This window comes from Salminus brasiliensis, chromosome 15 (genome assembly GCF_030463535.1).
Source record: "Salminus brasiliensis chromosome 15, fSalBra1.hap2, whole genome shotgun sequence".
NCBI lineage: Eukaryota > Metazoa > Chordata > Actinopteri > Characiformes > Bryconidae > Salminus > Salminus brasiliensis.
This window is the reverse complement of record NC_132892.1, coordinates 21,014,007-21,041,203: the sequence shown is the minus strand read 5'-3', so window position 1 is coordinate 21,041,203 and position 27,197 is coordinate 21,014,007. Positions and strand designations below refer to the sequence as shown.

At 40.1% G+C, this 27,197-nt stretch overlaps 1 protein-coding gene across 4 annotated transcripts; it reads left to right on the top strand.

The window, feature by feature from the left end:
* Positions 1 to 1,694: 1,694 nt before the first annotated feature.
* On the top strand, positions 1,695 to 26,971 carry LOC140536000 (glycerol kinase). Of its 4 annotated transcripts, XR_011977572.1 has the most exons (22): positions 1,695 to 1,845; positions 5,749 to 5,822; positions 6,988 to 7,094; positions 7,278 to 7,355; positions 8,089 to 8,168; positions 10,370 to 10,507; positions 10,705 to 10,814; positions 12,158 to 12,224; positions 12,506 to 12,523; positions 13,579 to 13,614; positions 13,724 to 13,791; positions 14,883 to 14,925; positions 15,795 to 15,875; positions 16,144 to 16,222; positions 16,794 to 16,890; positions 19,164 to 19,248; positions 19,464 to 19,584; positions 19,936 to 20,079; positions 21,430 to 21,516; positions 22,049 to 22,135; positions 22,831 to 23,087; positions 26,773 to 26,971. XR_011977572.1 is itself a non-coding variant. In XM_072657603.1 (21 exons), the coding sequence occupies exons 1-21, from the start codon at positions 1,753 to 1,755 to the stop codon at positions 22,839 to 22,841; spliced, it is 1,704 nt and encodes a 567-aa protein (XP_072513704.1). In that variant the 5' UTR covers positions 1,695 to 1,752; the 3' UTR covers positions 22,842 to 26,641. The 4 variants fall into 4 exon arrangements, 3 of the variants coding, with proteins under 3 accessions (XP_072513704.1, XP_072513705.1, XP_072513706.1); XM_072657603.1 differs by lacking the exon at positions 26,773 to 26,971 and having other exon boundaries at positions 22,831 to 26,641; XM_072657604.1 differs by lacking the exons at positions 12,506 to 12,523; positions 26,773 to 26,971 and having other exon boundaries at positions 22,831 to 26,641.
* Positions 26,972 to 27,197: the final 226 nt, after the last annotated feature.

Genomic DNA, 27,197 nt, shown 5'->3' with positions numbered 1-27,197 from the left:
ACTATAGCTACCCTCTACATAAGTGTGTGTGTGTGTCAGGGAGATGGTGCCCTGGGTGTGTCAGATGCAGGGTCAGTGTCTCTGTCCCTTCTGCAAACAAGATGTGACAGCAGCTGAGGCTCCAACAGCTGGCCCAAGACAGAACAGCAGACAGCTACAGTCCAACAGCACCACCAAGAGCACCAAACACGCCACAGCCCTATAATTCACACATGTAATGTTTAATAATAGTTTAATTATCATTTATTTTCAGTTTAGGTCTCATTTAATTCAGTTCAGCGCTTGTACTGCTTTACACACTCTAACACCCTCACATTTTAGTTTAATTTACACCTAAAGCTCCCAAAAGAGAAGAAATGTGCCTAACAACCCCCTGTGCTGCTGGATAGACCATGAGTTTCCACTGCAGTTCTATATATAGGTGACGATGATGATGAGGTGGATCAGGTGTGTCGGGGCAACGAGTCCCCGGAACTGGAGTTACTGGGTAATGCCACTGGGTAATGCCACCGCTGGGTTATGCCACTGTGGTACAGCGCTGAACTGCTCAGTGTGGGTTTAAGTGATTAGATGGTTCTTGTCTATGATAAAGATGCTGAAACGGCCAGTCATGTCTGAATGAAGGTTTACTAATCTAGCCTTCTTCCTTAAGGGGAGAAAGTGTGTGTTGTTGCCCTGGTGATTTGGCTACAGAGGCCTTCCTCACTACGCTGCCTTCTGAGACAGCTGGACAACAGGGCTTCAAGTCTCCTGGCACTCCTTCCAGTTTCAGACACGGACACTATGGTCATTTAAAGAGTCTGGGATTTTAAAGGGAGCGGGGTTCATACAGCACCTAAGAAGGTTCCACCACAATAGTTTCTTAATTCTTAATTCTTAATTCTTTAAAGAACCCTCCCCTAATAGAAGATCACCTAGCAGAGAGGGATAGTAATCAGTGGTTTTGGACACAATAAATCGATAAATCTGACAGTTTTATTTTTTTACCTTTAAAAAAAAAACATAACACATTTATTGCATATTAAAACTATGTATTACATGACTGTTTATTACAGATAACATAAAATATGGATGTAAATGTTTTGGATGTAAATGTAAATCTGGCAGTTGTTTATTATTATTATTATTATTATTTATATAATTATTTGTTTGTATTACTGTATCAACATTTCATTATAAATGGGCCAACAGAAATGCTTCAAAATGGCTTAGAATAAATTATTTTTACATTGACTTCTGTTGAAGGTTCAAAAGATTTTGTGTATTATTATTATCATTATTATTATTATTATTATTATTATTATTATTAATAATAATAATAACAGTTACAATTTTATAGGGTCGTTTTTTATGTTTTTACATAATGTAAATCTGGCAGTTGTTTTCTATAGTATTATTTATTTAATTTAATTATTTCATTATTGTATAGAAATGTATTGCTGAATGGACAGAAATGATTTAAAATGGTTTAGAATAAAACATTTATACATTGACTTCGATTAAAGGTTAAAAAGGTTTTTCCTTCTCCTGTAAATTTGCCATTTTTGACATACGAGGTTATACATTATACATATTTCAAAACGCCACACGCTCTCTGATTTACATAACTCCTCCCAGTCTGTAGGCCGTGCCCCACGTCACCGGCGCGTGCGCAGTGCCGCCTGTGAGCCGGTGCCGGATCTGAGAGGAGGGACGTGGTGTCGGCGGCGCGGCTTCAGACTCGTTTCCTTGCGCTGCTGGCTGTCTTCTCCAATGAACGGCACAATGGCCGCGTCTTCCAACAGGATCATGCTCGGCCCTCTCGTAGCCGCCATCGACCAGGGCACAAGTTCCACGCGTTTTCTGGTAAGTGCCTGGAGAAGGGTGAGTCCTTTGGTGCCCTTGTGCGGCGTGCACGCCTCAAATACTAGTGGGCTGACTGGTTGCGTCCCAAATAAACCCCGCTCTGACTCCTGCGTGTGCACTCCTTAGTTGTATGAGCTGTTATGTCACGACCTATGTAGTGCACTATGAGTGAGCAAGAAGGTCAATTGAGACGCGGCCGCTACATCAGCCGCTGACAGTCCTGTGTGCTAGAGGAGTTTGTTTGGGCACTGCAGGGAGATTTAGGCTCAACGTGGTTAAGTTAGTCATCCTAATCTAACCTTCTAATAAATATACACTGTTTTTCGACCTAAAAAACACCACAGGCTACGTTTCGTCGTTTAAAACTAGTGGCCAGTTAGGTTAACATTAGCTAGCTAGCAGAGCAGCATGCAGTATATGGGACTATTTATGGACATTTGCGACACTAGTAAAGTTAATCCCCCACAGTAGCCTTTTCCATTTGGGCGGATTGGTGAGCCGTGCAGTTAAATAAAGTGGGGCTTTATCTGAATAATGCGTTTTATCCAGTTGTATAATGGCACAAGCTTCAAATGTGAAAGGGGCTTTGTTTCATTTCTGAAACACTCATGCAGCTCCTTCTCTCCTAGAGGCTTTTGATAGTGTGTCCTGGACTGGACAGTAGAGATTCTGCACTGTCTGGTTAAAGTGAGGCATCTTTAACTCCTGTATAACTTTTACACACCGCAGACCAGCTGAATTATGACCATGAGCGCTGACCACTGACACTTCAGCTTCTTCCAAACACCCCAGTCAACAGTATACTTTGCTACTAGACTAAATAACCAGCCAGTAAGTAAATAAAGGCCCAGCATCAGACAGTGCACATCTGAAGCAGACTGAGATATACAGTAGAAGTCCAAAAGTATGCAGACAACCCTTGTAATAAGTGAATTTTCTTGCACAGCTTGTGAAATCTCCATTGAAAAGCATTGTCAGTGGAATGGGGTACTCCTGAGTCCGCCGCACATGAGCCTAAAGCCACCATGCGTTGGCTAGAAGGGTACAGTTCCCTTCAGCTTTGGGCTGTGGATCAGCAGAACCGCGTGTCCTGGAGTGACGTGACTCTGTCCCCATCCATTGATTCGATGGTGTGGGAGGTGGATGCATTTGGAGAGTCAATTATGCCACAGACTGGACCACCTGACCTGTCTTTCAGTCTGATGGAGATCCCATGAAGACCAACTGCCAGCATCGACAAACATCCATCACTTCCAGCAGGACAGAGAATCGAGGTTATCTAACAGCATCCTAGCACAATGATTCTTGTGGTTCAGAAACTGCTGATTGGAAACACTCAGAAACTTGCTCTGAAACTCTTCTACCAAACACATGATTTGACAACGTTCAGACAGTGGCTCTTAAATGGCATTGGGTAGGTGCAAATATCTGGACTGCCTTGAAATCTCTACTGACTTAGCATTCCACAAGTTCTTCGAATTCTTGACATGCGTTTAGCACTGATGTGCACCAATCAGCCAGATCATTAATACCACCTGCTTAATATTGTGTTGGTTGCTCTCGTGCCACCAAGACCGCTTAAAGGGCATGGTCACTCACCTCTGAAGATGTCCTGTGGGATCTGGCCCGGAGATGTTATTAGCAGATCCTTTAAGTCCTACAAGTTGCAAGGTGGGCTCTCCATGGATTACCTTGAGGCGCCGTGGGTGCCCATGACCCTGTCGCTGGTTCACCAGTTGTCCTTCCTTGGATAAGGTGGATACATTTGTAGAGTCAATTATGCCACAGTCTGGGTCTCCTGACCTGCTTACGTCTGATGGAGAACCCGTAAAGACCAACTGGAAACAGACCAACCCCCCCACCCCCCCAAAAAAAAAAAATTTGACAGGACCTGCCTGCTGTTTTGGAGATGTTCTGACCAGAAATGTGGCTCTGGATTTTGCGTTGGCTATTTTTCCTGCTTCAAACACATCACCTTCAAGAACTGACTACTGTGATGGCAAATTTGGGAGCTGAACCTGCTTTTATAAAGGGTGGGCGCTCCCTTATCACTGCTGAGATTAGCGCTTCGGCTAGGTGCCAGATGTGGTGCCGTAGGTACTTCTACGGTTGTTTAAACGGGGGATGTTTCCCATAGTAAGACACCTCACTCCTGATTCAGAAGACCGAAGTGGGTAGTCCGCAATCTATGAGGGTTTAATCTCAGTAGTTGTTCACTATTTTCCATTAATCAATTAAAACTATTCACATGGTCCGCCAAGATGCTCCAAGATGCTGTCCGCCAAGATGTGTCGTGAAAATATTCCCCACTCATTACACCACCGCCACCAGTCTGGACTGTTAACACAAGTCAGGTTGGGTCCATTCTTGCTGTTAATGCCAAAATCTGAGCCCATCATCTGTGCACCTCAGCAGAAATCAAGGTTCCGTCTACATTTTCTCAGTCTTCAGCTGTCCAGTTTTGTAACACTACACCCCGCTGTACTCCTACTGACCTGAGAACAGTCACACCCTCAACACTGCAGCTAACACTACACCCTGCTGTACTCCTACTGACCTGAGAACAGTCACACTCTCAACACTGCAGCTAACACTACACCCTGCTGTACTCCTACTGACCTGAGAAGAGTCACACCCTCAACACTGCAGCTAACACTACACCCTGCTGTACTCCTACTGACCTGAGAACAGTCACACTCTCAACACTGCAGCAAACACTACACCCTGCTGTACTCCTACTGACCTGAGAAGAGTCACACCCTCAACACTGCAGCTAACACTACACCCTGCTGTACTCCTACTGATCAGAGAACAGTCACACCCTCAACACTGCAGCTAACACTACACCCTGCTGTACTCCTACTGACCTGAGAAGAGTCACACCCTCAACACTGCAGCTAACACTACACCCTGCTGTACTCCTACTGACCTGAGAACAGTCACACCCTCAACACTGCAGCTAACACTACACCCCGCTGTACTCCTACTGACCTGAGAACAGTCACACCCTCAACACTGCAGCTAACACTACACCCTGCTGTACTCCTACTGACCTGAGAACAGTCACACCCTCAACACTGCAGCTAACACTACACCCTGCTGTACTCCTACTGACCTGAGAACAGTCACACCCTCAACACTGCAGCTAACACTACACCCTGCTGTACTGCTACTGACCTGAGAACAGTCACACCCTCAACACTGCAGCTAACACTACACCCCGCTGTAGTCCTACTGACCTGAGAACAGTCACACCCTCAACACTGCAGCTAACACTACACCCTGCTGTACTTCGACTGACCTGAGAACAGTCACACCCTCAACACTGCAGATAACACTACACCCACTTTGAGTAAACCTTTAGAGACTGTCTACTAAGATCGTCCTGTTAGATCAGTGTGTCTCCACCCTGGCCTGAAGGCTCCCTGCCCTGCCCTGCACGTGGTTTCCCGACTTGTTGATCAATCAGGTGTGGTGGGAGAAGGGAAAGCAATAAAGGTGCCGGGCAGGGTGCCTCCAGGACCAGGGTTGAGAACACTGAACTAGATCATCAGTTATTGAAATACTCATACCAGCCTGTCTTGCCCCAACAATCATGCTACACTTACATTATCAGGATCACATGATCACATTTCTCAACTGCTGATGGTTGATATATACATAAAGCTCCTGACCTGTTTATGTATGATCCTAGGCATTGCATTGCTGTCACACAATTGGCTGAATCAGTAGGTGTACAGGCCTTCCTAATAAAGTGTTTAGTGAAAGGTTGGATCATTTTCCTAAGAGGTTGATGTTGAAGGTATTTCAGAAAATATTTAACAGAACATGTAAGAGAATTTCCACATTCCTCATTTTTGACCAGGTTTAATGTCTAAATTACTGTTCTTTTCTTTTGTGCAGGTATTTAATGCTAAAACAGCAGAGCTGCTGAGCCACCATCAAGTCGAGATTCAGCAGAGTTTTCCCAAAGAGGGGTGAGTATGTGGATGTCACGTTAGACATTCCTGGAAAAATGAGCAGAAATTACATGTTAAATAAGGACAACAACATTCACAATGATGAAATCATATTGGCATCGGGCAGATGTTGACTAGGTTTGACTTAGATTCCAGAAGATCAGGATGTTTAGGTGATGCTGGATGACTGCACTAAAATGTCTGCTTCATTTTACATTTTGAGGTGCCATATTTGTTGGCAGTGTATATCTGGGTAGATGTAGTCACAGTTTTTACATTTTAGAAAGGTGACTAGTATAAGCATAGACAGGTGCGTCCAGGGTTGGGCAGCATCCACCTTTTTCATACTGTTTTTACTGTTATAAAACCAAAAAATGATCAAATAAATAAAAAGTTAAGTTTGCTCAGTTAACACCATGCACAATTTAAATTAATCATCTCAATAAATGTTAAACCACCAATCTGATGATTGCAAAAAACACCACAGTACTGACCATGTTTTATCTACCCTCAAGTCTCATACCTGGGAGCTCAAAAGTCAAGGGAATAGTCTTATGAGACCATACCCTCCAGGTTTGCTTGCTCTGCCTTTCATTTGAAATTACCAATCTCACAGCTCTCACAGCGACCCACCCCGCGGCTCCCTAAAATGCACATGGGGAAATGAGCCTATTTGTCCGTGAACTAGACAGACACTGAACAGAAGTTTGACACGCATTGTAATTTTGAGATACCTTCAACATTTTTAAATACCTCGGTGGGCAGTACCGTTATACCACATAACTCTAGATACATCCATGGCAGATGTCCAATATTAGCATTGGCCTACAATGCCTGTGTTGGTACATCTCTACTGTTCAATCATACAGCATACAGTAAGTGACTGTTCTTAAAGGAACACTTTATGACATTTAGGTGGTGTTTGTTAGCACCCTGTATATAAGATCAAGCCCCCATTAATTTCTCACTCTTTCCTAAGCAGCATTTTTTACATCATTGTTGCTTGAGGTGTAAAAGCCAGATGTGCTACCATGCAGAAGGAGCTGGAAACTGTGAAACTTCTTCATAGCTGCTAAATGCACTGTCCTGCAATATTTAGATAGCATGTAAATGTCCACTGACTCACAATCTCAAGGTAATATTGGCTAGTGCAAGCTTGTCAGTTTTGTTTTCTTCTCCTCAGCTGGGTGGAAGAAGACCCAAAAGAGATTCTGCAGTCCGTATATGAGTGCATGGACCGAACCTGTGAGAAACTGACTCAGCTCAACATCGACATCTCCAACATCAAAGGTCTCCTCAATCACTGCTTGGTGTTGGTGTTAAGTTAATTTGTGGATTGCCTTAGAGTGGATAACTTAAGACAAAATTCAGAATTACACAGTTAACCTTTATGTTAATAGTGTGTGAAGTTTGCTTTTTAAGCTCTGTACTGGAGCTATGAGGCTAATGTTGATACATGGAATCTCTTTTCAGCCATTGGTGTGACCAATCAGCGAGAAACCACACTGGTCTGGGACAAGGAAACGGGCGAGCCACTTTACAATGCAATTGGTGAGGCAATTTTCTTTCATCTAATATTGGACCATATCTAGGGCTGTCCCGATCCAATTCTGTGGATCCTGATCAGGGCTGATTCAGGCGTGTTTTAATGAATCAGGTATCAGGTATTTTAATCCCAATCCGGTTCTAAGTCTTAAGTTCCAAGTTTTAGAGTTCATCTGGTGTCCTCGATGCACCATTAACAGACATTATGCCCAGCTGGCAGCAGTAAGAGCTCTGTTTGACTTTTCTTTGTTTTTAAACCAGCACTGAAAAGCATATTCAGAACCGAGTGGAGGATAACGCTAATGCTAATACACACATGCTACAGAAACCCAAATCACAGCACACACATTCACCCACTATAAACCAGTTATTTCACCGCAGTAGTCGAGCTATCTAGCTATATAAAGGGGCTGGGATCTGATTGGTCAGGAAGGAGAGTCAGACTGGATTATAAGATATTAAACACACAATAGAACAATCATTTTAAGAAAAGTCTCTACTACACTTAATCAGTCAGTCCAAAATGTCACATTATAGAAACTGCTACTAAAAATAAAGGGAATTTACTGAACATATTAATAAACTGTGCGGCTGTATTGTTTATGCAAACACAACGATCGGATTGACATCAGATTATACTCTGTGTTAACAGATGTATTAAAAAATGACAACATCAGAGATACAAGGTTTATTTCCAATAGTAATGATCTGCTTAAATTGAAGTTCTTTTTCTGTGCAGTTTGGCTGGATCTACGCACACAGTCCACAGTGGAGAGACTTATTAACAAAACACCAGGCAGGAACAAAAACCACCTGAAGGTAAGAAGACTAGAATTAATGAATGAATACACACTTCAGGCTGCATGTAACATAACCTGACCTCAAATAGCTTGTGGCAATTCTTTAACACATTGAAGCTGGTCTCAGTTTAGAGTGCTTGTTAAAAGATTCTCACAGATTTGTAAAAGGTCTTATGGGGTCTTAAAGTTTTAAACATTGTAGGTTAGAAAATGGCTTAGATTTGACACATCTTGTAGTAAAAAAACTAAGCTAATCAGCTAAATCTAAAAACCAGGTAAAAAACATTGGTTGTGTATGTTAAACTGATCCCGAACAGTCCACCAAACAAACTCTTCAGTCCACTGTGAGTCTATGGTGAGAACCCGAGCAGTGTTTCCCAATTCTAGACATTTTTGTGGTTTCCCTGCTTTACCACACCCACTGCAACTCTGAAATGACTTGTTAATTAACTGATTAGTTCATTCCAGTGTGGTGGGAGAAGGGAAAGCAATAAATGTGCAGGCCAGGCTGCTTCCAGGACCAGGGTTGAGAAACACTGAACTAGAGGACGGCAGAATTCATAACAAAGCAAGACGCCCTGGAGAGACACAACGTCATAACTAACAGTAGTTTATGTTCATAACGCATATGGAGCCTATAGCCAACGCTACACAATGTCTTGCATAAAGCTGCCAGAAGCTTTGTCGAAGGCTTGCCACAGACCTGAGGTATCTGTGCCATGCACGGTGTAACTAAGTGCCTCCTCAAGCACCTCCATACTTGAGAAGAGAAGATCTCAATTTCCACAGATTTTGACTGAATATTTACTGATGTGGGAGCACGTGGTCTGTAACAAGGATTACATTAAAGGGAAAATCTAAAAGGGATTATGTTATATAACCCCACCATTACATAATCCCACCTCCTTATGTCCAGATAGGGCTTTAACATATTCATATACATTGAGTTAACACTCCCTGTCCTACTTTTCGGTTACTCTCTGTAAAGATTCTGTTGATACATGTTTTTTTTTTTTCCCATGTACTGTCCCCTTAAAAATGTGTGTGTAGTCATGTGACACTGCCCTGTTTAATCTCTGACATGGAAGCAACTCGGGCCACTTATAAAACTGTTTATTAATTATAATCGAGGTAAAATGTTTAATTAATCGTGATACAGATTTGAGGTCATATCAGTCAGCACTGGTTAGTTATAGGTAATACTGTGTCGGAAACCACATTACCAGTTATTTTTGAGTTTACTTCAAACTTATCATGGAACAGTCTATACAACAGCGTTCATTTCTAGTGTATAAACATCTATAACTTGTTAATTACTTGTATAGCCTTGTAGTTCCAATATTAAACTAATGTTAGGGTTGGTGTAATATATGGTGGCTAATGACATTGACCTCCTTGGGGTTCAATTCCCTGGCCAGGAAGGCCCACCAATAAGAGTCTTTGGGTAAGACTCCTAATGCTACATTCGTCTACCTGTATAAGTCTGTGTAAGTTGCTCTGGATAAGGGTCAGCTGAAGTGGGCATTAAGCCATTTTTTATGATTATTGTGATAACTTTTGCTATCGTGATACAAGCGAGCGTATCGTGGATCTTGCCAATGCTTAAAGAACACTGACCAACTGCACATTTTATTACAGAGAGTGTAATTACTGCTTTGTAATTGGATGAAGTGCAGCAGATTTGGAATATGAATCACTGCTCAGTATTGGGAAGAGTTTGAATAGCATTTTTTTTAAAGAATCTGTCAATACTGGTGGATTTTGTCTGCATGTCAAAGTATATCAATAAATGTTGTATATTTGTTTAGATATTGTGATATTGTCTTTTTCCCCATATTGCCCACTCCTAGCAACAACCAAATACTCTAAATGTAAAGAGGTCCAGGCCCTAAACATGCCTTTAGACCGATTAGTTATATCTGAGGTACGGAAATTGTGTAAATTTGTAATGTTTGGTCAAGCTATTGCTATAATCAGTGCATACTGTCGCGTGCAATATCAATCAATCAAATTTTTTTTAATATATATATATATATAGCACTTTTTAGATTTAGGTTGAAAAACCAAAATACTTCCTACTGAAAAGATAGAAAATTATACAAGCAGTAAGAATAAAATGATTTAAAGTCATAACAATATTATCAAAACCACACAGGACATGCATGTTACTGGTACCACTCTTATCATCTTATCTAATCATCTCTGTGCTTTCTTCTATAGCATAAGACCGGCCTTCCCATCAGTACGTATTTCAGTGCAGTGAAGCTCCGCTGGTTAATGGACAACGTGGAGGAGGTGCACAAGGCTGTCCTCTCGCACAGAGCCATGTTTGGAACTGTTGACTCCTGGCTTATATGGGTAAGACTCAGAAAAGACTGTGGTGTTTTATGTACAGTATTGGGAACATGACTGCAGCATTTAAAAAAATAAAATAAAATCACACTAAATTATGTGTAACAGTTCTTACTGCCATTAGCATTAGGATTGCTCTGCCAATCAAATGTTAATGGATATAGATGTGATACATATCTTACAAACGTACTCTCTTATTTAAGTGCCTAACTGGAGGAAAAAAAGGTGGTGTCCACTGTACAGATGTGACCAATGCTAGCAGGACAATGCTCTTTAATATTCACACGATGGACTGGGACCCAGATCTCTGCAAGTAAGTTCAGCACCCATTCATACACATTGTGCTGATATGTCTTCTGAGATGGGTCCATGAGTTAGCTGAAACTCAATACTGGACTCAATGTGTCTGTTTTATGATGAACCAATGACGGATTAATAGAAACACTCCAAAAATCCGGATTTTTACTTTGACTGTTATTGAAAGCTCCTATTGTCAAGCTTCTATTGTCATCATTTATCAGTTATCATTTTGGAGATATGAGGTTTGCAGTGTCTTTCTTTTGGAGCCTGCTCTGTCAGGTTCTGTATGGTTTCAAATAACAAGCCGGTGTTCGAAGGATATTGACAAAAATGCTTGAATTTTAGATGATCCTAAACATACCAGAAAAGTTCCCCTAGCCTGCAGCTTGGACAGCAGGTATGCCAGCTGAAAACAGGGGAGGTGGGGACACGCAACCCTTTATTGTGTTGTTAAATTTGTATGGGCTGATCATGACCGAGATAACATTACCGAAATATAGTAAGAAAGACATTGAAGTTCTAAGGACGTGACCACTGTAAGCATTCGTCCTTTTGTGTGGGATGATCGGGGTCCAAGCATTTGTGCAGTTGTAAGTCCGTAGAGAGCAAATGATGGGAGTTTATTATTACTGAATGCTAATCTTATTTATTATTGTTTTGGGGTCTGAAACTGCAGACTTGAACTGTACTTTAAGAAGGTTCGCTTGGGCAGGTGTGAATACAGTAAACATACTCTGATGCGAACCCAAACAACTGCACTGAGACCCTCAAGACGTGGCAGTCTCAGTCCGGTCCCAAGCGAATTCTGGAGCGATTTGTTTGTGGTGAGAATGTAATCTCCCCTCGATTCGACCCAACTATCAGCGTACTCCGCAAGTTTGAGCTGAATTGCTCCCATAGCCGGTGTTACCATTGCCCAGATAATTACTACAGCTATAAACAAAGGCCATCTCTGCTGTCGCTACACAGAAATACGAATTAGTCCAGCACACAGGACCTTCTTCCTGTATTTACTGTCCTGCCCTGACGCATTCTGGTGTGAAACAAACCAAACGAGTGCTTGAAGTTTACAAACCCGTTAACTGATTCAGGCCAGAGGAAACCCACTATAGGTGTGAAATATTATTGTCCACGCAGATGGCAGCAGAATTTTCCAATTTAAAGAACTGTTTTTCATCTAGGAACTCAATACAGGTCAATAAGACACATGAACATTTCTGATAATCCCTAAAAACAAATTCGTAGACTGTTCTGCAAATGATGAATTGTAGGTCCATGTACTAGTGGTTTAAAATCTGATATATTTACATGTTAAACATCTAAATTGTTGAGAAATTGGGGTGCATTTTATTTCAGCTACTTCGATATACCAATGGAGATTCTTCCAAAAGTGAGGAGTTCCTCAGAGATCTATGGTTTAATGGTAAGTCCAGAGCATTTTCTGATAAGATTGTCACTGGTGAAATTTTCTGTACCAGTCTGTAGAAATTCAGATCTATAATTAAGAGACCAGTAAATGGAAGTTTGTTAAAGGATTCGTAAAAATTGTTTAAATTCCCATTGTTAAGTGTTCGATATAAGTCATTTCCAAAGTTCACCTTTCCCAGATTGGATTTGGTTTAGGAAGCAGTTGTGTGTCGTGTAGAAGCTTGTTTTTATTACAATTAGACTTTTGTCTTATCGTCTCTTTGGGCTCACTGATAGAAAATCAGTTCTAGTCTGGTGAGTAGTCCTGTTATTGCTATTGTTATCTCTGGGGGGAATCCAATCTTTTTATTCTTATTTATTTATTTATTTCTATTTTCTTTCCCTCACGTGGTTGGCTTTGATGTTCCTTTGATATTATTACATCAATCAGTGCATTTCCAATATAATAACCCAGTGAAATTCTTCATCCGTTGTGGCTTTTGAGGATCATCAGCATTGTTACTTATGTTTAGTCCCGATATTGTAGCTGTTGTTGGAAATGTACTTGATGGCTTTCTAATGGCGTACTTGCACTGTGTATTGGCTTTACGTAACAGTTATTGACTTCACCCGCTGGTAGCCACTAGAGGCAGCTCCGTCTTTCCACGCAGCACTTGTGGCTTTTCCACTCACCTAAAAGCACTTTCTGACCCAGTGGCCGTTTTTGTGGTTCCCTCCTCTTTTAATAATTTTTATTTTTTTATTTTTTGCATGCTCACATTCACCGTTATTTTGATCAGAAGAAAGGGAATGGGATTATGTGGCATGTTTTCAGTCAGAAATGATTTCTTTGTTCTTGTGAAGTAGCTCTGAATGGTAGATTGTAGTGTTTCACCATGAAAAATGTACAAAATGAACTCAAATTTTATTTAGTGACATGTTCTGACTGCTCTGTGCTCCACCCATACATGATCTTTCATAGAAACTGTTGCTAGGTTGGACAAGTCTTACAGAATGTAGGCAAAAAATTTCAGTCAAAATAAAGAGAAATTGTAGCTTACGACTCAAAATATGGGCATTCAGAATTAGTTATACATTTTGAATATGCATTTTTTTGTATGTGTGAAGTCATGCTGCTAGGACAGACAGATTTAATTATTTAGATGTTCTGAAGTAAATCAGAACGCCAACATATATTCACTCAAATAAATATAATATTTGCCAATGTTCTATAATGCTTTTTCCACAACAGTTGCCGCGAAAGAAAGAATTTGTGGGCGGAGCTTGACTAGACCAATCAGCTGAATCCATCTAATGTAGGAAGTATGTTTTGTTTTCTTTTCTAACTGTGTTTTATGACTCCCAAACAGAAATCTGGTGCTCTCACTGGCGTTCCAATATCAGGGGTAATATGAGCTTTCCTTTCCTATCAAACAGAAATTGCATTACTTGGTTTGCTAACTGGCTAACTGTGTGATCTGAAACTAAAGTTGCTGTCTGTTCTTGTCGGTAAAGTGTTTAGGGGACCAGTCAGCTGCTCTTGTGGGACAGATGTGTTTTCAGGACGGCCAGGCCAAAAATACGTAAGGCTTTTTTTCCCTTTTGGTGTATTTTTTGTTGTTTTTTTGTTTTTTGTTTTTTTTTGTCCTTTTTTTCAGTGAATGTTTCTCTTTTTTTGCCCAAGCTAACCTGCTTGCATCCTTAATGTTTGTTTGTTTATTTATTTATTTATTTAAAATTAGCATTTTGTTTAAGTTTTTTCAGCTGCTACAGAGTCTCACTCTAGTTTGGGGTGAGTGGTATGGTGAAAAATGATTGCCATAAGATTTCCGAGAACCTCTTGGAGCATCAATAATCGCGCCCTTGAGAGAAAATGGTCTCTGTCCAGTCCCAAATGAACTCTGAAGTGCTGAAAATGTGATTTGACCTCGATCTGACCCAACCATCAGGTGAACTCGGCAAGTGTTGTGTGACCTGTAAACCAAGGCCATCTCTACCGTTTCTCCATGTTAAACTGCAGAAATATGACATAGTCCAGAACACAGGACCTTCTTGCTCACGCCCCAAACAGGTCTGACCACTCAGCAGAGAGAAGGTTCATATATGGTTTGATGTGACGCACTTTCTGTGGTGCGTTTGGATTTTTCCTTGTGTGAGAACAAACCAAGGGTAATTCCAGGTAATTCATTAAAAAATGAGTCTGTGACCAGGTTCATTTTTCTCTTGGTGTCGTAGAGTAGAATTCCAGACTGAGTAGTCAGCATTGTAGGTCACTACAGCAGTTTAATGTGGACTAAAGTGCACCGCAAGATCCTGTTAGCATCGGCTGCTGAGACTGACAATGAAGCGTATCGACCTCTCATCCTCTCCGGAGGAACAGGAACAGCAGCTCTGAACACGAAGCAACATCCCTTTTATAGTGCAATCCTAATGAGGGGGGCAATAGGGATCAATTCAGCCACAACCCAAGAGTCTGCTGTTTTGCTTGGTGCATTGTGTTTGTCCCAAAATATTAGCAAACCTTCAAAATATTGAATGTGAAAGTAATACACAAAAGCCCGATACACAAAACCTATCACCCCTTGTTCCAGTCATATTCCTCCACTGTCCCACCCATGCTCCATCCATACACTTGACTGAATATGAGAGTAATGTTATTCACTTCTCTCTACAGTTATGGGACAGGCTGTTTCTTGCTCCGAAACACAGGATCAAAGGTATGCCTTATGTTCACTACTTGTCGTGATTTTCTGCTGGCTAACATAATTATTTTCTCTAAATCTGGCTATTCTATTGGTTCAATGATTTTGGCTGACCTACAGTTTTATCGGTATTGCTGAAAACTTTGCCAATAACAGTAATTGGAGAAAGTTCTTATGTGGTTGTGCCATATGTTTGAAACCTAAGGGGTCATCCTTTGTTTAGCTAGGTAATAGTAAAACTGACTGAACTGGTAGAACACAATACACCATCATGGCAAAGAATTCTAGGTAGCTCCACTCCCAGTTCTACAATATTTATATTACTTAGGATTTGCTTAAGTTTCTACTTTCTGAATTAAAGAAACATTAATATTGAGAACTAACAATCATATCTGTTAAATTACTGTATAAAAACTAATGTTTAAGAGCTTGTCTTATCAGAATTTGTAACCTTTTAACATCTATATCGGACATGTTTTCATGTCTGTTGACATTCTTCTGCAGAAAGGGCAAAACCTAGTAAGAGATCCCTTCATTAGCTACGTAGCCATAATACTGGCTGAACTGGTAGAACACAAAACACCATCATTGAAAAAATTACAACCATATCAAATGTAAACCTTACCTTAAACCTGACAATGCAACTGCAGAGAGATCTCCACCACTAGTATCTCCACCCCTAGTCCTAGTCTGCTGCTGTTTGAGTTGAGGAATCATGACTATTGAGGAAATCTCACATTCATATCTGTTAAAAAAAAAAAACACTGTTTTCATAATTCAGAACCCTTTAACATTTGTATCAACCACATTTTTATAACAGTCATTAAGTGTTAATTGTCTTAATTCTGTGTCCTGATTCCCCCCCCCCCCCCCCCCCCTTTCAGCCAGTGATGTCAGACCATGGCCTGTTAACAACAGTTGCGTATAAACTGGGTCGAGACAAGCCAGCCTGTTATGCACTGGAGGTAATAATGTCTTCATGCATCTTTAATGTATTTATTATTTTCTGACTATGTTTTTCCTTATTTTAATCTTAATAGTCCTTATTCCTTGACACTATATAATTAGAACGGATTAAAACAGATAATGGTACGCCTAATCTTTTCTGAATCTGGGCTTTCTTTTAGACATTTTTCCCATAAGTAACTTGTATAAAGTAAGAAGGAAGTGAGCTACTGTTTGAATGCTCTCTCTCCACTGTACAAGCACTGACCCGTAATTTATTCTCTTTAGGGTTCGGTTGCTATAGCAGGAGCGGTCGTGCGTTGGTTGAAAGACAACCTTGGGATTATCCAGACTTCTACAGAGCTTGGTAAGTGCTTAAGTGGATCAAATAAAAACCCAATCAGGAAGTGCCAAAACTGTCCCTGGGCTTTAGCCTAGTAGCCTACTAACCCTGATTTAACTTACACACACATTGTAAATACACAGTACACAGTTAGTATGTGCAGTGCATTCACACAGCTGTTACCACGTCTTGAGATATCTTAAACAGCCCATGCCTCACCTTTTTTATATAGTTTTTTCTGGAGGTCCACCTACAGTGTTTATGCAGCTTTAAATTGTAAGAACAGTCATATTTTTTTAAATATGCATATCACATGGGCTCAAGGCACATATAGAACCACAAGTTTATAAAAGACTTTCCATACATAATCAAGAACAGCCTTTACATAATAGTATACAGCATAATGTGATCTATGATTAATAACAGTAGCCTAGGTGCCATCTAGAAACATGTATGCATTCAGATGGTTCTTCGGGTTGTAACAGACCCATATGTAACCACAGACATTACTAAAGAACATGTGGAGAAACCCCTTATTTATAGGGTCTAAGTTATGTTAGAGCGGTGGTTTATCATAGTGTTTTATTCCCCCTAGAGAAACTGGCTGCTAGTGTTGGAACATCCTACGGTTGCTACTTTGTCCCTGCATTTTCTGGCCTGTACGCCCCCTACTGGGAACCAAGCGCTAGAGGGTAAGTGAACGTCAGCTTTACAGTGGTGGAATGGTAGTACATCTATTTCCAAATGGAGCTAATTGGCTGTCATGTGTGTGTGTATGTGTGTGTGTGTGTATGTATGTGTGTGTGTGTATGTACAGTGAGTCCAAGAAGTATTTGATCCCTTGCTGATTTTCTTCGTTGGCCCACTAATAAAGACATGATCATTCTATACTTTTAATGGTAGATGTATTCTTACATGGAGAGACAGAATATTAAAAAGAAAATCCAGAAAATAAATCTAAGGAATATATATTAATTGATTTGTATTTCATGGAGTGAAATAAGTATTTGATCCCTTAGTATTCATTAGCAGTTCTGGCTTTTACAGACCAGTTAGACACTCCCAATCAACTTGTTACCTGACCTGAAGCCACCTGTTCTCACTAATCACTTGTGTGAAAAACACCTGTCCACAGAATCAGACAGATCACACAGATTTCAAGTCTCCAACATGGGTAAAACCAAAGAGCTGTCACAGGACCTCAGAGTCAGAATTGTTGACCTTCACAAAGCTGGAATGGGCTACAAAAAGATTAGTAAGGTGTTGGATGTGAAAGTAACAACTATTGGTGCAATTATCAGAAAGTTTAAAGAGTATAACATGACAATCAACAGACCTCGGCCCGGTGCTCCAAAGAAGATTTCGCCTCGTGGGGTGGCAATGATGCTGAGAACAGTCAGAAATCGTCCTGCAACCACTCGGCAGGAGTTAGCAAATGACCTGAAGGCAGCTGGGACCACAGTTTGCAAGGAAACAATTGGCAACACTTTGCGCAACAATGGATTCACATCCTGCAGTGCCCGAAAGGTACCCCTGCTGAAGAGAGCACATGTGGAGGCGCGCCTCAAGTATGCCAATGATCATTTGAAAGATGAACCAAGTTATTGGGAGAAGGTTTTGTGGTCAGACGAGACCAAAATTGAACTTTTTGGCCTCAACTCCACCCGCCATGTGTGGAGGAAGAAAAATGCTGCCTATGACCCCAAGAACACTGTGCCCACCGTCAAGCATGGAGGTGGAAGCATAATGTTTTGGGGGTGTTTCTCTGCCAAGGGTACAGGGCTACTTCACCGCATCACTGGGAAGATGGATGGAGCCATGTACCGCACAATCCTGAGGGACAACCTCCTCCCCTCTGCCAGGGATCTGAAAATGGGCCGTGGTTGGGTCTTCCAACATGATAACGACCCTAAACATACAGCAAAGGCAACAAAGGATTGGCTCAAGAAAAATCACATTAAGGTCATGGAGTGGCCCAGCCAGTCGCCAGACCTCAATCCGATCGAAAATCTATGGAGGGAGCTGAAGGTCAGAGTTGCCAAGCGACAGCCCACCAACCTTCATGATTTAGAGAGGATCTGCAAAGAAGAGTGGGCCAAAATTCCCCCTGGTGTGTGTGCTAAACTTGTGGTTAACTACAACAAACGTCTCACCGCTGTGCTTGCAAACAAAGGCTTTGCCACTAAGTATTGAGTGTGTTTGGCAAGAGGGATCAAATACTTATTTTCCTCATTGAAATACAAATTAATTAAAATATATTCTTTAAAATTATATTCTGGATTTTTGTCTTGATATTCTGTCTCTCCATGTTAGAATATATCTACCATTAAAAGTGCAGAAGGATAGTGTCTTTATTAGTGGGCAAACAAAGAAAATCAGCAAGGGATCAAATACTTCTTGGACTCACTGTATGTGTGTGTGTGTGTATATGTGTGTGTGTGTGTATATGTGTGTGTGTGTGTGTGTGTGTGTGTATATGTATATATATATATATATATGGAAATGAGTCTGCGTTTGAAGACAGCGAGCGACTCGTTCGGACACCCACACATATATACACACATACATATATAAACTTAGAGGTATCTTTGAATTTGTAGTCTATTCAAACTAGCTGAGGTTATCCTTGGGTAAATAGCAAAGCACTTTTGTAAGTCGCTCTGGATATTAGCGTCTGCTAAATGTGTATGTAATATATATAATTAGTGCTTTTTATTGACTATATATTTTTAAACTATTTTATTGGAAATACTCCTCTATAGTCTACAGGGTCTAGAAAGTGTGTGTGCAACTTAAAGTTGCAAAATATGTTCATTAGAAGGGTGTCCACAAACGTTTGGAAGTGTTTTTTTGTTTTGTTTTTTTTGTTTTGTTTTTTTGGTGAATGCTTAACTGCTGCAGTTGTGAAACCACAAGTTTCTTGATCATGTTAAATGACACATTTCTTTTTCCTTTCTCCAAACAGAATCATCTGCGGTTTGACTCAGTTCACGAACAGAAGTCACTTGGCCTTTGCTGCCCTTGAAGCAGTCTGCTTTCAGACACGAGAGGTAGCCTCACTCTCCACCCTCTTCGAATTAATTGTTGCGTGTTTGATACAAATGTGGAGACTCATCATGAATACATATATATGGTATATGCTTGATACATGGATAAAATGCCCATCCTGTCTAATTATGCGTAATGACTCTGCCCTCCTCTTTACTCACCAGAATCAGAAAGTTGGCACATGATTCAAATGTGTTTCTTAATTCATTTGATCCAGATCCTGGATGCGATGAATCAGGACAGTGGGATTCCTCTGAATCAGCTGCAGGTTGACGGAGGCATGACCTCTAACAGACTCCTGATGCAGCTGCAGGCTGATATACTCTGCATTCCAGTAGGTAAGAGGCATTGTAATAAAAGCTCCCCTGATCTCTGCTCATCTTTCAGAATATCTGCTCTGTAGGAGGGGGGGAGATAAGTTTCTGCAAAGCAAGAACATTATGAATATTTTAATAATGCTGAGTATGTTGAAATGATTCATCTTCCTGTTTGGATCAGAGATGTCCCTTTTTACATTTGTGATGGAAAGTTCTTATCAGAGCATCATACAAATAATCTCTGCCCCACAATTATTATTATTATTATTATTATTATTAATTTATGGTATTCACCCCTGGTATTTTAGTGGCTGTTGATCATTTTTGGTCTGGAATTCTCTGCTATGAATCTAACGGTTTGTGTGTGCGTAGTGAAGCCATCCATGCCTGAGACTACAGCTCTAGGAGCAGCTATGGCAGCGGGAGCCGCAGAGGGGGTCAGTGTTTGGAGTCTAAGCCCCGAGGACCTCACGGAGGTCACTTCTGAGAAATTTGAACCGCAAATCAACCCAGAGGGTAAGGCAACATTTCTCATTCTCAGTGGTATCCCTTCTGAACAGTATGAGGATGGTTAGAATGGTGGGCTACATTATAGGCTTGAAGTGGCACAAATACATTCTTCTGCCCCAATGTAAAATAACTAACTAAGAAACTGCTAAAGCCTACTGATTACAGTTTCTATCGCCATTGAATATTAGTTTTGTTTTTAGCAAAAGGTACAAACTCTCAGCTGTTTGCAATTAACCAATCAAACAAGACCAATTTAAACAGCACAACATGACTAATGGAACATGTGCTTTCTCCACATGCAATACAAAATACCACTTTTAATGACCATTGCAGTCTCAGGGTTATTTAACATCTTCATGACAAGCAACCTTCTGCTGTTCTTCAAACATGATTCATAGCCAGACACTTCATGCAGCATTCCTTAGGAATCTTAGCCCATTCCTCATAGGGAGTGGCCTCCAATTTACTAATATTCTTGGGTTTGCTGCTGCAACCACCTTCTTCAAATCCCGCCAAAGATTTTCTATGGGGTTCAAGTCAGGCGACCGTGATGGAAACTCCAGAATCTTTCAGGACTTCAGAAACCAGGTCTTTGTGGACTTTGAATCTTCCAAGGACGATGGAAGGTCAAAGACCCCAAGCGTACCTCAGTGATGCCCAAGCTTCAGCTTTCTCACACACGTTTTCTCTTAGGGTTTCCTGATCTTTGACTGAATCCATCTTACACATTGCAGCTTTCCAAAAACCTCAAACAGAAGGGTGCTACTACTAAGTACTTACTTAAGACGCTTGTCATGAAGGGATTGAATAATCCAGTGGTCATTAAAAGCAGCATTTTGTATTAAATGTGGAGAAAGCGGGCTTGTTTTGATTGGTTTATTACCTAATGACCTAATTTGCCTACAGGCAAACTGTTACTGTTTGCCAGGCTGTTGTCTTCGTTTAAATCAAGTTAGCACAGGTTCTGGTTTCGTGTGGGTTGGGGGGGGGGGGGCACTAGCAGTGCAGTGAGTGCAACATAAATTAGCTGAATGCATTCATTAGAGGGGGTGTCCACAAACATTTGGACATGTGAATAGTGTACATGTGGCTTTAAGGGTGTCCTTTCACTCTAAGTCTGGTCTTATTCAACCATGCTGGAAAGCACAACAGAATTTAATTGTTGCTGAACAACAGCGGGGGGGGGGTTAGTTTTTTGTCTTCATGGGCTTCTCAATAGATCTATCTTTGCTGTCTTTTAGTGATTTATGCAAGGCAGCAGTGTTAGAGGAATGGTACTGTTGTTTTGCACTGCCACTAGCACTGAATTTGCTGAATCTTGATTAAAAGAGCATTTTTCTTTTTCTCCTTAATCAGAGAGTGAGTTCCGGTACGCTCGCTGGAAGAAGGCCGTCCAGAAGGCCATGAACTGGGAGACCACAGAACCGATCATGAACGGAAATGGTTTGTGCTCTTTTCTACTGTATTCAACTAAAGCATCAGTCATTGAGAGAAATCTACAGATAGCAAATAGTAGAAGGTTCATGTTGGAGAAAAAAAAACTGGGAATGAACTCTGCTCTGAGGTTACAAATTTTCCCAGGATTTTGTTCAATTTATAAACTTTAGTTCAAATTTCAACAGTTAAAGTGGTCCATATAGTCTATTAAAACTTTTCTGCAGTGTGTTTACATGAATCTCTGATTAAATCATAGAAAACAGGAAGCGTCAGATTCAGTAAAAGAAAATATTACCCAGGTGTCAGTAAATTGCAGAAAATAATATCCAATATCCAATATCCAAAAATAATGCAGGTTCAAAACATAATTCAACATGAAGGCAGGGGAAATCGTGCTTGACGTGTACAGGAACGTGTCCGTCATATAACTTGATATTGCTTGATGAAACAAAATCAGTAGTACTCACATGTTCCCCTTGTCTCTTCTTTCTCTTTGATACTGCATGAATTGGACCTGGGTTCCGGACACTCTCTACAGAGGAGTCCAATATCTTCAGTAGTGTTCCGCTGGGCTTTTACATTCTGGGTAGCATGTTAATGTTAATTGGAGCAAAATACATTGCAGGTCAGTGTGTGTTGTTCTAAAACAGCAAATGTTTTATGCTTAAGTGCTGTGGGTGGCTGTGTTCGAAGCACGTAATATTGTAATATAGTTTCTCAATAATGTAATAACACCCAGAAATGTAACAACATTTTTGTACTCATTAAAACCCATCATTAAATGAATTGGCCTGACCCTGTTTTTTTAATTATTAGATTTATTTTAGGTAAAAAAAAATTTAAAACATTTCTGGTTGTTATTATTGGAAAATGATTACGATATTGTTGTGCTATTTGTGTTTGTAATGCATACAGTGTAACTTGTGTAACAAATTTGGCTTTGGTACTGGATCTTTTATTGTTCCAAAAACAGCATTGGCTATATACCTTATTGTGGCTTTGCTGCCCTTTCTCTGACACCCCCACTTGGCACGTTAAGTGTAGGGCTGGGCAATAAATAAAAACCACACTATTGCCGCATTCACTTTCTTGACAGAATCCAAACACAGAAAATGCATTATATTTCTTTTTATATCAACAAAGTCCATTTCTTCTTCCAAGCCCCTGCTTCTCCTCCTTTAAATTTTCTCCTTTTTCTTGTGCATCCCATCTGAATACTTTTTTTAAAATTTATTATTACTCTTTTATTTTGATTCAAGCATTTAATGTATACATCTTTTTAATATTACCTCCTGTTTTTCTTTTTTTTCTGCGAAACAGGCCACAAGTAGAGAATTTGAATCCTCTTCCACAATGGAGAATGATGGAAAACGACATGGTCCCGGACTCGTCCTTCAATTCAGACAATGGTCCAGTGTCCGGCCACCATGGCATGCAGTTCCCCCTACGGACATTCCAGCTGTTACAGCTGAGCTGCCAGCTAAGTTTCCAGCAGCAGACACATTCTTCCAACCTCACTCGTCAAGGAACATCTGGCAACTTATACATCTTGACTTCCAAAGACAGAATTTGACAAGGTAGAGTTTGGGAATTGTGGAAGCCTTGTTGTCCTGTCTCAGCATGATATAACTGTAGGTCTTCGTCACGTCATAGGCGGTACACTTGTGTTCATAGTGCGTCAGTGCTTTGACTATGTTGTAAATCCTGAAGGAGCATCAGCATTCAAACAGCTCTTTATTGTGCCACACTTCCCTGAAAAGCTTTCGAATGGAGCAACAGTTGGCATCTTCCTTGTTTTGATGGTGATGGTGATCACACATTAGACATCTTATCTGTTGAAGGCAAAAACCATTAGATCAGGGCCTGACTGGTATCCCAGTTTCAAGGCTCATTGGTACCTTCTGATAAAGCAGGTACCAATCCCTGCTGATAAAGCACTGATGATTAGTGGGTTTTCTGTGTCAAAGTTCTTATGTGAAGACAGCCATTAGATAATGTGGGTTTTTGGGGGGGTTGGGGTTGTCACATCACCGTTTCTGTCTAGGGTATACCGGCCGAACTGGTAAATCTGGACACAAAAAAAAAATAAGTAAATACATAAATAAAAAATTAAAATATTAGCACTTAAAATTAACACAAACAACACCTTTATCAAAAGGGGTACATGATCACTTGGGCTGTCAAAGAATTTTTCAAACCCATTAATCACATCCTTTTGTGTCGTTATTTGGGATTAATCACATTTGTCTTATTTGCTGAAATTGGACCCTGAAGATGGCTTTATCAGTGTATTCATAATATTTAGTAATTCAGTAACATCATTTTTGTCATGTGTGAACACGAGATTAACATTAAACTGAACGCGAAAGTCACATGACATCCACAAAGCGAACACAACATTGGCTGCAATGTTCCTACCAATGACTGTATTTATTGTACGATATATGGATAAAAGTATTGGGACACCTAAAGGAGCTGTAATGACCTCCCATTCTAAATCCATAGGCATTAATATAGAATTAGGCATTATTATAGAGATTGCATTAATATAGCCCTTTCATTCATACAATTCATGGACTCTTGTTAAAGTAGAGGCCCTTGAGAGAAACTGGAGCTCCGGATTGCTGCTTATTGATTTATCCATACATGCCTTTACAAGCGTTGTCCAGCTTAGTCTGCTTAGTGTTTTCCACTAAAAGTTGTAGCTCTCAAGCAGCTGGCCTTCATATGACCTATTTGAAGGGTCAGCAGAGGATGCATTTACATCAGGTTGACATGAACTTTGACCTACTTTGACAGCACAAGTTATAATGACTGTTTTTAATGACCAGAACCAATAGAAAAACAAGAGGTAGTTAACGGACACCAAAACCGCGACCGGGCCGTCCATGAAAGCTCATACTTTTTCATAAGCATCTCTGAGGAACCGCCCCAACTTTGGGAGCACTTTAGTATGAATTATGTTGTGTAGTTATTAATGATTTAATGTATGCACTGTAGGGAACTGTGAAACCTTGTATGAACACGTTTTTTTTATTTGTAATATTTTTTTACGGTTTTACCAACTGAGAAGGTTATGATGTAGTGATGCTGACGAGAAAACTGTGCATAGAGCTACCTGACCCAAAACACTGTGCATCATGAGGTAGCAGGGGAGAGGGGGTGGGCCTTCTGCACTGATCTAGGACCAGCTGCCCGAGACTAAGCAAGACAATTTATACATATAGTAAAACTAGTCCCAGTCCATGGGACAGTTTTTGCCAACACATGAACTGTTCAGATGACTTGTACTTTTGCTTTGAACATACATACCATGAAGCAAAAAGCAACTAAAATCCGGATTTGGTATTTTTGGTCAATGTAGTCGCCTTTCTGTAACAGTGCCAACTACAGGTGTCCTTAGAACGTTGGTTAATGCGCCAATTAGTTTTCTACTGCAATATCTATATAATTTAGAAATGTCAAGTGAAATAATGAGGACATTAATGTAGTAGTTACATATTTTACTTTTTTGTTTGTTTGTTTTTTTTTAGTCCCCCCCCCAATACACGAAAATAATCTTGTGATTAAGGCTATACCTTCATTATGAAAATTAAAGAAGCAAACACAGACCAGACACATCTTGGCTGACTAGCTGCATCTGGGGTAACAACAACTTTGCATGGATAGTAGAACACACTGATTTTCACTAGTTAGATCTAGGGTTGGGTATTGTTCGGAATATTTTCGTAATAATATTATATACGTTATAACTATATCCCAAGACGATTGCAAATAATTATTTTTACATTTATTTAAATAAAATAAATAAATAGACATTATTCCAAAATGCATTGAATTATACATCATTTTTAATTCGGCACAAAACACATTATTTTCCACAATGGTGAATTATGGTAAATTAGTCGGTGCAGGACACTTCCATTTCTTGTGTCCGTTACGCTTACTCCAAATACCCTGTTTCACTGGAAAACGATAAAATGTAATGCATCTTGGAAACCGAATCTTTCAACTAGCGCTGTGCAAAATTTAATAAGTGGTAGTGTTAACACCCCTGATTTAGCAGTCGTACCGTGCTCTACCTCTAGCTTTTACAGCAAGCATCCTCATTGGCTCACTGACACTGATTAGGCCAACTACCAAAAGTTGTGGAAACATTGTTTATTGTATACAGCTACACACCGATGAGCTGCACTGTTTATTAAAGTGAATTGTGTGTCTTCTACTATCCTTGCAAAGTTCTCGTTACCCTAGATGTAGCTAGTCAGCCTACAAGATGTGTCTGGTCTGTGAAGTTTGCTTCTTTATTTTTTATATTGAAGGTCTTGCCTTAATCACAAGATTATTTTGGGGTATGTTTGCATCTGTGAGAGTAAAATTGTAGTTCAAATGAGGGATTCCCGACCCAGGGATTATTATTATTATTTTTTTTTTTTTTTTTTTGCTTTAACTGCAGACAAACTTCTGGAGGAAAAGTGACTCAAACATGGTCAAAGCATTAGAACCACAGGTATTATGTCACATTTTCATGTTCTACTGTAAAATGGTTGCAAGCTGTGAATAATGTCCATTACTGATGCCTACAGGATGCCAGAGGACACTCTGGCCCAAATCCAAACCCCACCACTTTTTTCCTTTTTTTTTTTTTTTTGACACATTTAGTATAGTCCAATGCCACTGAACTCGAGGTCAATGTTTTTGGAACCATGACGTACAACTGATAAAATAATGCACTCCATTTTACATAAAGCGGATCAGTTTGTAGTACCACTGAAGTACACTTTTGTAGTTTACTGTAGATTTGTAAAGACACTTTTTGGAGGTATGTGTGTGACCTGAACTTACTTTTCTTTTCTTTTCTTTTTTTTATTATTGTGTTTATTTTATTTTTTTGCCACGGTTCTTTAACTGACCCATACACTTTTATAAAGCGTAGCAGTGGCCAGTATTACTGACTTTGCAATTGCAAGTATTTCACAGTGTGTTTATTTTCCCCGTTGTGTTGGTATGAATGTACGTTGCATGACAAATCAGTCAATTGTCAATAACCTCTGGACACGTTTCAATGATAGACTTTAATGAACATGTTAACTTTTGTTGATGTCCTCATTAAAAGCTGTGGTATTTACATTTTCATGTGTTTCGTATTGTTTAGTGTATAGTGTGTGTGTGTGTGTGTGTCAACTGTAGAAACTACAAACCTTTAACTGCTTACATTTGTGTGGTTTACATGTGTGTGTGATTTTGTGTGTTTTTTTACAGTTTTCCTCTAAATCCATCTTTACACAAGTAAACAGATTGATTTTCTTCCTGTGCCTTAAAATGTGCTGAAGAATGGATTTATTTCCTGTTTTAGTTCTGGTTGGTTTAGTTGGTGTATAAATAGTAAGTATGTGACTAAGTGTGGCAAAAAATGAATTTACAACCCTGTTATTTTGCCTGACAATTAGACACGCTTGGCTTGGTGGGCTTAAAAATTATACACAGCTTTTATTGGTTGGTTTCCATCACCATGATGACCACAGCATACCATGGCCTTACCATACAGCCTGGCCTTGATTTTTAGACAAGAACCAGTAAAAAACGCTGTGAGATGATATATATATGTATTGTGCCACATTTTAAACACCGACTAAGCTAAAATCTTATCAAGCCAGAGACAATTTGTACTGCATCTTAGTTACAGT

Excerpts from the sequence above, each read along its gene's own strand:
- LOC140536000 (XM_072657603.1), top strand. The coding sequence starts at position 1,753 with ATGAACGGCACAATGGCCGCGTCTTCCAACAGGATCATGCTCGGCCCT. Across the intron at positions 7,095-7,277 it reads CGACATCTCCAACATCAAAG|CCATTGGTGTGACCAATCAG; the intron begins GTCTCCTCAATC and ends ATCTCTTTTCAG. Across the intron at positions 14,926-15,794 it reads TCCGAAACACAGGATCAAAG|CCAGTGATGTCAGACCATGG; the intron begins GTATGCCTTATG and ends CCCCCCTTTCAG.